General features: G+C 35.1%; 1 protein-coding gene across 1 annotated transcript in view; it reads right to left on the minus strand.

Moving 5' to 3' along the window:
* OTOGL (otogelin like) overlaps positions 1-8,395 on the minus strand; it is a 147,017-nt gene extending 138,622 nt beyond the window's left edge. Inside the window, exons 1-4 of the mRNA XM_008058432.1 lie at positions 8,344-8,395; positions 7,066-7,105; positions 5,910-5,958; positions 663-729 (exon numbers count right to left, since the gene is read on the minus strand). Coding sequence (XP_008056623.1) covers positions 663-729; positions 5,910-5,958; positions 7,066-7,105; positions 8,344-8,395 — 208 coding nt within the window. The remainder of the gene's footprint in view (positions 1-662; positions 730-5,909; positions 5,959-7,065; positions 7,106-8,343) is intronic.
* Between the last annotated feature and the right edge of the window lie 2,020 nt (positions 8,396-10,415).

The raw sequence follows: 10,415 nt of genomic DNA on the forward strand, positions 1-10,415 counted from the left end.
AATGAACAAATCTCTAAGTATATTTTAAATAAGAAAAAATGAGTTTTTTTAACTTAGACTATAAATATAGGTTTAAAAAAATGATGTTTTTCATAAACTTAAATGCAATTTTTTTCCCCTAAGAGGCAAATCTATCTTTAAAGTTTACCTTAGATTACATTCTTGTGTTTTTCCAATGAAAAGATATCTAAATATTTAAATAAATTCATCCCCTTCAAAAATTTATTTACAGTCCTGTTTATTCTCCTGAAAACAAATATTGGACCAAAACTGGTGAGGATCATTGTTCTTTTAAACGCAACAGTAAGAATTAAATTCAAACTACTACCTGCATTCTCCTTCAAGGAAATGGGAAATTGGTAAGGAAAATGAGGATATCAAGGAATAAAGGAGCGAGTTATTGATTCATTAAAACAAAAAAGTTTGTGATGTCTTCCCCAGTCATGTAGTTAACAGCTTTGTGTAAGTGTTTAGCCCTGGTTATTCCCACAAGTAACTCAAATTTCTATAAGAAGTGAAATTAAATTATTGCTAAGTATCATTACTACCCTGGCTTAGCTTCCTTCATGTGGTATATGAAAACAATAAAGATTTGATTCAATATATCTCTCAAAGTAATCTCTTGAGAAAGCAAATACAAAAATATAGGTATAAACACTGACCTTTTATTTTGCTTTCACCCCAAATAATAGCATCATGGAAAAAATATCTTGGAGAAGTTGCTTCAAACTTTGAAAAGGAAATAAGAATTCAAGACAGTTAAATTATTTAATAAAAGACAAACATGCAAATTGAGAAATCTAGAAACTCACTACTACAAATACAGAAATTATAAAATACTGACTTTCTATTTCCTTGAGTAACTGAGGTTCTTTTCACAAAGCAGAAAGAGTTTCTCTAGCCAGGCTCCGTGGCTCACCCTGTAATCCCGCGCCTTGGGGAGGCTGAGGTGAGTGGATTGCCTGAGCCCGCGGGTTCGAGACCCGCCTGGGCAGCAAGACCTCATCTCTACAATAAATCAAAACATCAGCCGGGAGTGGTAGCGCGTGCCTGTAATTCCGGCTACTTGGAAGGCTGAGGCGGAAGGATTGCCGGAGCCCAGCAGGTTCGAGGCTGTGGTGGCTGGGAGCGGCCACTGCACTCCAGTCTGGGCGACGGAGTGAGACTCTGACTCAAAAAAAAAAAAAAAAAAATGAAATAGTTCCTCTGAGGCTGTGATTAGAAGACTTCATTTCAAGCATTTATTTTGCCTCTTACATGACTTTGATAAGTCATTTTCATACTCTGATCTCTGTCCTCATTTTCCCTGCCCATCATTCCCCTTGTGAAAGGAGCCTGGTTGGAATCTAACCTTTGGATTGACTGCTTGGCCTGCAGCAGTAGCAAATCTTTGGCACTTTAGTACAGATAGGTTTGGGGAAACAATGCATGGGAGATGATGGACAGTGATGTACCGTCTTCCTATACACCAATCTGCACAGATACCATACACAGAAGCGGCGACTCTTTTCATGTCAGTATGTTACCCTCGGCCTGTAAAAAGTTGACATCTTTAAGTTCATAGAACATTTAAATGTGTCTTTTTACAGAGCCCAAGACAGTGCAGAGTAGTGAATAAGAGCATGAATTTTAGAATCAAACTGAACTCCATGAGAGTCCTGACTCTATAAGTATTTACTTTTAGGCAAGTTTCCTAACCTCTTAATACCTGTTTACTCATCTGTAAAATGGGAGTGATAATAGCACCCACTTCATTGTGCAATTAAGGTAATGAACTAAAACAATGTAAGTAAAGCTTTCCACATAGTGTCTCACCCAGAAAATTAACAATAAAGAGATGTACATCAACTAAGCAATCTAGATAAAACCTTAAGATTTTGGAAAGGTCAGTATGGCTTAATAGCAAATAATTGTGGATTACTAAAACTAATTAATTACAGATTGTTGTTCCAACTCAATGTCAACTGAGTATATAGCCTGGAGCAGTATCCTTTCCAATAGCATTTTTATGTTCACCAGAATAAACATTTTGTCTCAAAATGTGCCATGTAATTATCAAGTTAAGTAGCAAATGATAACAGAAAAACTGGAGCAAGGTGAAAGATAAGAAGGAGAGAAGAGACACGTGAATTTAGGAACAAAATCCCTTCTCAGCAGATTCTCATACATACGAACTTTTGTTTTGGTGTTTTCCATCTCAGTACTTTTTATCTTTATATTATATTATATAAAAAGACTGTCATATTATCTTACCATTTTAAGATTTGTTTCTAACATCCTTGCCACACACCATGGCTTAAAATTCATTGTTTCTCAGTGTCCCCAGATTTTATCCTCACTGTTCAATAGCCTCCTTTTGTCCTTAACTTTGTCTTCTAACTAAGTTAGATTCACAACAATGTGTGGGCTTGATTCCCTCAAGATGGCAGGTAAGTCTTATTCTCTTTTCAGCCATATTATTTCTGGTTGCTTAAATCTAACACAGTCACCTATATTACTGAACACCAAAATCTTCCCACTTTGGCTCCAAAATGGCTTATGCCAATCCCTGCAGTGAAAACCACTCATCTCTGATGCTCACTAAAAGTATATATTGACTTAGACTCTGCCTTATACAGGTTTATCACCTTGAACAAATCATTCAACTTGCTCAGTCTCAGTTTCCAGTCTATAAAGTGAAATAACAGTACCTTCTTCACAGAATTGTGAGGAATAAATGAAATAAGTAACACAGCAGGAATACTGCCAGGCAAACAGTAAGGGTTGCAAACACACTACCTGTTTTTATTAATAGGCAAAAACTGAATACATTGGATACCAACAGGCCATAACAACAGGCCAAGGCTAAGATACATAATTTGGTTTTTGCTCTACATCCTCTCACTCAGCTCAATTCACACCTCCTTTATGAAAATTAGAATGACTACCTAGGACATCATCTACCTGGTTACCACCATATACTATGTACCCTGGCATCCCTTGCATCAGAATACATTTTCCCAGTGCTAATATATGACTCAGTTTTTATATATTTTTTAAATATTTGACCTGAGAATGGCATCTTACATGTATAATTAGGAGTATTTTTTATTTTTATGTTATTATAAATAATGGCAAATAATTAATGGTGTCTTAGAGTCAATGAACCAGTTGCATAGAAATGTCTTCTCTCTAGGCCTACCTCCACTAGACGTGGAGTTTCTAGAAGATTAGCACTGCTATTCCTGTTTATGTCTCTAGCATTGCTCCCAGTATGTCATCAACAATGAAACACTGAACTGAAAAAAGACTCTGTCCAAATGGTCTGCCTCCCAAGGGTGTTTGGGGCTATGACTATTGCAGATTCTGTTGATGTCCCTTCTCACATCCTCTTATCCACCTCTGAATTCACTTGGCATCCACCTGGGTTTCTGTGCACATTGAGAACCTCCAACATCAAGCACCAGCTTCTTTCTGTCTCTGAGGGCACAGTAAAGCAGAAAAGACCACAGCAAATACCTTCCAGGGGATTTAGGATTTCCCCACCCCCAGGCCTCACTGGACCAGAGGGAAACAGGAGTCCCTGGATAAACAGTCTAGCTTCCTCATCTCTTGCAGAAATGATTTTAAGACATATTCTACATGGTTCCTCAGAGGATTCCCAACAAAACCGAGCCCAGAAGCCCACAGCAGGAAGCCCCTCATGAACACACCTTGTATTGAATTTTCTCCCTTCCTCATGTCACTTTCCTCTCTCCCTCTTTTGTGCACTTCCTAAATAAATGACAGGCACCTAAATCTATGTCTCAGTGCTTGCTTTCAGCAGAGGAATTTTTGAAATGTAATGCACATGCAAAAAAAAAAAAAAAAAAAAAATCCCAGGCATAGATGCATATATTCACATAACTGATAAAAGAGGATAGCCCATTCTTCCTCCCTGATTACATCTCCACAGGAGGTGAAAAGCACAGAGAAATACGGTTTTTAGATGCAAAATCACTGCAGCACACAAGTACACTATATACGGAAGTCTGTGTCTGCTCTTTCCTTGCATAGCTCATTGCCAACATATTTCTGAATCCTTACTTGCACAGTTATCTGTCCATCAGAACTCTGTTTTCCTGGAGCAGGGAGTGAATCTATGGATGTGAACAACCTTATAACACCTGAAATCCCAGTCCTAAGCAGTGCATTGCACGACTGTGACCTCGTCCTTCTTAACATTTCTTCTTTTAAAACCTAATCAGAAAATAAATGATTCTGATACATGCTCTGTGGCTACAGGAAAGACAAGTACACGTCTCTTGCTCTTCATTTTCCCTAAAAGAGAAATCAAGGCAAGGTAGATGTATTTCTCACTTTTTTTTTTTTTTTTTTGAGTTGGAGTCTCACTCTGTCGCCCAGACTAGAGTACAGTGACCGCTCCCGGCCACCGCAGCCTCGACCTGCTGGACTCCGGCAATCCTTCCTCCTCAGCCTTCCAAGTAGCCGGAATTACAGGCGTGTGCTACCACGCCCGGTTAATTTTTTGATTTATTGTAGAGATGAGGTCTTGCCTGCCCAGGCGGGTCTCGAACCCACGGGCTCAGGCAATCCACTCACCTCAGCCTCCCAAAGGCATGGGATTACAGGCTGAGCCACCGAGAAGGTATTAACACAACTCCTTTGAGGTCAAGTATGCAAATTCTAAGAACATCTAATGGACAATAGAATCACCCCAAAGATAAGGTACTTTATGTGACATCTTTGCGGCATATTTCACAGGTTCCTCAATACAGCGGGTTCACCAGGTTTTTTCCAAAATCAGATCTCCCACTGAGTCACGCAGATGTCTTTTTGTGGTTAATATGGTCTACTGACAAACATATATTTCAAATTTCTCAGAGAAAAATCATTTAACCACTTCACATGATACATGAGCATGATACATAAGCACTTAAGTACACAAAATACTGTGTTTTCACTCCACAATCTTTTGCCCATTCTGTTACAAAAAAGGTCTCTACTCTTGATAAGAATAAATGAGTTTTGTCTTCTAAACTGTCACAGCAGCATATCAAATCTGTTTTTTTCTCTAATTCTCTATAATTAATATCATAAAATATACAAATTCAGACATCCATCAAAAAAATAGAATAGAAGTTGTTTGCAATTCAGCATTTGGCAAAGGTTTCCTTGAATACTTAAGCTGTTTGTTTTATAAATACTCCAAATTTATCACTTTCCAAAGAAATGTCTCTACTAAGTTAGGATTCTTTATTTTACCATCCATCTTTTATAATGAAATTGTTTTAAACCCATCCATTTGAACATTTCAGCCATAGTTTGAAGAAATTGCAATTATTTTATTCCATATCCTTTATATGAAATGACCCAGGCAAGAAAATTTCCTCAAATACAGTTCTTCCAAAAAATAAAAAAGGTTACCTAACCAGAGATATCCATAATTTAGATTTATCAGATTATCAGACAAAAATAAAAGCTTTCTATCAGGACACTAGAACATGTCTGATGCCCTTTAGCAATATTTAACTCATATCATTTACTTCTTTCTCTGCTCTTTTTGCATGTATTTTTACTGTTGTGTTTGTTCTAACTGATATTGTGCCTAATTTTTAAACTAATCTCAATTTTCTGTCAGCTACAAGGAATTAACACCCCCCCCCCCCAAAATGCTTCACAGCTAACATTAGGTAACTGAGGTGAATAGCAAAAAATGTATTTCTCTTCAAACAAGTCAGTTTAAACTGAGCGATGAATTCGAGGGTGGTAAAACGCATTAGAGAAGTTACTTCCATTCTTCCTCCTCCTTCCTGTCTTATTTTTAGCGTTTCATTCCCTTCCACAAAGGTCTCATTGTTGAAGTGACAGCACAGTCCAGAGCAGAATGGATTATTTCTCTGCCTCTCTCTGTCTGAAGCATAACCTACCTGTGCTGCTAAAAGAGATCTTTTCTGTTGATTTTCATTAAATCCGTTCCTGGAAGAAAACAAAAAGAACTTGTATAGTCAAAGGCCCCTAGGCAACCTGAACAAGCCTTTCCCAAGGGAGAGCTGGTGTTTTCCTCCTGATTTCCATCACTTTATCAAAGAGGTCTTTCTTGGTTTAACATTTAAAAGGTCCCCCTCCCCTTTTTGGAGGGGTTAGAGTTGGGTGGTGGCACTGTCTCATTTTACAAAATTCAGGAATGTTCCCAATTTTCTCCAGTCTCTGATGTAAACTGAATTTTAGGAAGGAACTTTGAGATAGGAAAAATAAACAAAATAGTGTAACATTGTAGCACCAACATGCATAATATTTTCTTCACAAGACTTTGTAAATCTGGTGAAATCTGTATTTGCCAAGAGTGCACTTACTTTTTTCAAACATAATACTTCATTCTCTCCTGTTCCATGTCATAAAGGGCAGATTAACATGCATATGAACAGAGAAATCAAATTGCAATATTAAAGTCAAATGGCTAATAATTCACTAAGGTAGACATTTGTTTTATGGTGTTTTCTGTTCTGTGTTATATTTATCAATAAAAATCTTATTTAAAAAATTAAATGGTGAATAGAAAATTCTGCTTTGCATTAAGCAGAATTGTAGTCCAAAAAATGATTTTTATTATTTACTGCTAGAGTCAGTTTGTTTTTATTATTAAAAACTGTTTTACTCTATGTTAAGAGCACAGCTCATTTGTAATCAGTAATGTATATTAGTAATAACAACATAAAAGAAAATATTATGAAGTATAACTTTTTTACAAACTTTGGATTGGAAGTAATATGTCTTTAGTACCTACAGTCATTGGACACCACCAAGCAATCCTCTTGTAATTAAAATGAAAGGAAATATATTTTTGCTTCATAAATAAGAAAATGAATTTTAATCATTTTAATTTGTAAAAAAGTTTTTAAAGACTACATTTTGTACTTTTTTGTAAAATATTTCTTTTTTTCAAAATATTTTGAAAAAATATTTATTTTTTTCAAAAATATTTATTTTTTTCTTTTTATCTCAGCAGATAAAGTTGTCTGCTGAGCTTTGTTCATTCCTATGAACTTTATGTTTCAGAAGACATAAAGAACAAGAAATACTCACTCTGATGTTCTCGTCAAGATGGATGATGAACAAATATATTCTGCCAGAGACAAATATATACATAAGAATGAAAAAAAATCCAAATACTTTGGTTGCTTATTCTGTTATTTAACAGATCATCATTTTAGCCTAAATTCTAAACCTCAGACTGAAATTAGTTGTTAGTTATTTTGCATATTTTTACAGGATTTTGAACAACAAATTGCTTGTAAGACACTGGAATGATGAATAAGCTAAAAAGAATGGGCAGTGTAGGTGGATTTACACAAACATAAAACAATTGAATGAGCAGTAGACTTGGAATCAGAGATTCAAGTTTTAGTTCTGGTCCTATATGCCAAGTTTAAACAAGACATGAAACACAATACAAAATGATGGTGCTGGACAAGTTGATCACCAAAGTCTCCTCCACCTGTCAAGGTTCTGTGACATCTTTTTCCTTGAGATTTTATTTACTCTCAGAATTAGAAGATAGTGTCTTTGACCACTCTAATTTTTTACACTTCAGTAATTTCTTCCTTAACCTCTACAAACTCTAAAACATATAAACTTTTTCAGGGATGAGAAATTAGCAGCTGAATGTAAACAAATGCTTTCCCTATTTTGTTATGTATGATTAAGTGTTTATATGTATTTCATGAATTTAAAGTACTCCAAGAAAAAAGTGTAAGAGAGTGAAACTAGTTCAGCAGACTGTTGATAGTTTTGGAACCTAAGTGAGGGCACATTTGAAATGTGTTATAGCATTTTAATGTTGTGTATCGTTGAAAGTTTTCAGTAATAACAAATAAACAATTAGCATAAAAATAAATAAAATTACTATAAAAATAAATGAAATCAATTCTTAGCCCCAAATGTTAAAAGTATCCTTAAAACATCTTTCACCATTCTTTGGGTTGATGGCATGAAGAAATTTTAAGTACTAAATTTCCCTTTATTTATGATAAAATTTCAAATGTTTAAGTTACACATAGACAACTATTTTAAATCATCTCTTAGAAGAGAAAATGTTAGAATCACAGCTTTTCCAGTACAATGCATATTATGACAAAAAGCATGACTTTTAACTAGTCATTAAAAAAAGACTCACTCAAAAAGTGAAAACTACAATTATCTACATTACTAAGAAGTTTCAAAAAGATAATCTGAGTATCATTTAGCACATATTCATTCTAATGAATTGAAAGTACTTTGCAATATAAGGAGAAGCTATTTATATAAATTATAAGAGAAATAACATACAACAAATAAAGTTAAAAATTTAATATAAGTTCTTACCTTGTAATGAAAACAGCAATATATGAAGCAAGAATATACTCCAAGGTATCATTAAATTGAGTTTTCTCACAATGTTCATTTCAGTGTTGCCTTTCTCCCTGAAATGTAACCAAATTTTTGGTCTTTACTATGATGGCATCTTAGAAGTATACGTATTTGTAGTGTGCTCAAGTTCTAATAACTATAGCTATGCAATAAAGCAATTCAAAAAGAAATTCCAGGCTTTCCAACAACATACAGCATCTGAAGCTTTAGAACTGGCAGACAACCTTTAGCTGAGTCTCTCATTAGCAATGCATGGCAGCTTCTTACCTGAGCCTGTATTAGTTACACCCACACCTGCACATCACATGCCTTTTTAGCCTATACTAACCTTTTATAACTTCTCCAAGACAGTAGCATTAAAAATTTAAAAATATTAAAAATAAAAAATAAAAACCTCTTGGTATCTCCTGAAGTCATAAGAGATAACTATTATTCCTAATTGTTTATCTATGCTTTGTGTCTTAGAACTTATCCACAAAATAATTATTGTTCTTTGAGAAAAAAGTGAAATAAGATTCTACCGATCTTTTCTAGAATGCATGCATGTGCTTTAGGATTAAAGAATTAAAGACATTTTTAGGAATTAAAAAGTATACTAAAACTATGTGCATGTATTTTCAGCTCAAGGTCCATTACAGTGTAGGTTAAATTGACATATTTCTGTTAAACATTCTACAACAAAAGTACTAATTTAAAAAGAAAAGATGATATTTTAAAACTTGTCTCTAGTAAGAAGATAAAGTAACTCACCTAGCCCTAAAAACCTTCCCTTAACACCCTGTTTTTCCATTCTCTATGACAAAACTGAATTAGACAACAAAGACTTCTTATTCCAACAGTAGGAATACTCTTTTCTGGAATGGACTGACTGGCTATACTGTCATCAGAGAGCTCTAATATTTCATAATGAACTCTATAAAGATAATCTAAGTCTTACAAATTAGTGAAAACCACGCTTATATAATGAGTGCATGTGTCTATAGCAGATCCTATGAGTTACCTCTCTATTATTAGACTCTTAACAGATAGGTGTACAGTAGTAGTAAGGGATGTCTAACCACACAGAAACTAGCTCATGATACAAAAAGTGCAGCAGTTCTTAACATCTTGTACCCAGACACCTCTTCTGCAATGATTTCTGAGTCTTTTCTGTAAAATATCCTTGATGTCCTAACATTGCATGACCTAATATTCATTATATAAAGTTACCTTGTATTCCAAATTCAGTAATCACTTGCTCTTGCTCTGTATAACTTTAATTCCTTTCCATTGCCTAAATAATAACTAATTCCATGAGCCAAGAGGAGATGTTTGCCTATAAAAGGAAAAATCTTAAGCATGAAAATGCATACAAATTTTACTAAAATTATAAAGTAGCTATGTGCCTGTTACCCTACGCACACACACACACACACACGCGCGCGCAAGCACGCGCGCACACGCACACAGACACACACACATGCACACTTTAAATTTCAATTGATAGGTTTAAATAATTTTATATAGTATGTGCTTAATAATATCTACTGAGCCAGATATAGTGACTCATGACTGTAATTCCAGCACTTTGGGAGGATGAGGTGAAAGAATTACTTGAGCCCAGGAGTTTGAGGCCAGACTGGGCAACAGAATGAGAACTCATCTCTTCAAAAAGCCTCAAAACTTTAGCCAGGTGTGGTGACACATGCCTATAGTCCCAGCTACTTGGGAGGTTAAGGTGGGGAGGATTGCTTGAGTCAAGAGATCAAGGCTGCATTGTGTCATGATCATGCCACTCCACTCTAGCATGGCAACAGGGTAAGATTCCAACCCAAACAGTAATAATAGTAATGATAATATCTACTGAAATGTTACTAGTCTACTACCATTGAACTAATTAGGCAATCATATAACTCTAAACAAATAACTAACTTATTTATAGCTACATTATTTTTTTCTCTTTTTTCTTTCTTTCTTTCTTTTTTTTTTTTTTTTGAGTTGGAGTCTCACTCTGTCATCCAGGCTGGATGACCTCAGTGTCGACCTGC

The sequence above is a fragment of the Carlito syrichta genome, unplaced genomic scaffold, assembly GCF_000164805.1.
Source record: "Carlito syrichta isolate Samal-C Ts95f unplaced genomic scaffold, Tarsius_syrichta-2.0.1 Scaffold303338, whole genome shotgun sequence".
Taxonomy (NCBI): domain Eukaryota; kingdom Metazoa; phylum Chordata; class Mammalia; order Primates; family Tarsiidae; genus Carlito; species Carlito syrichta.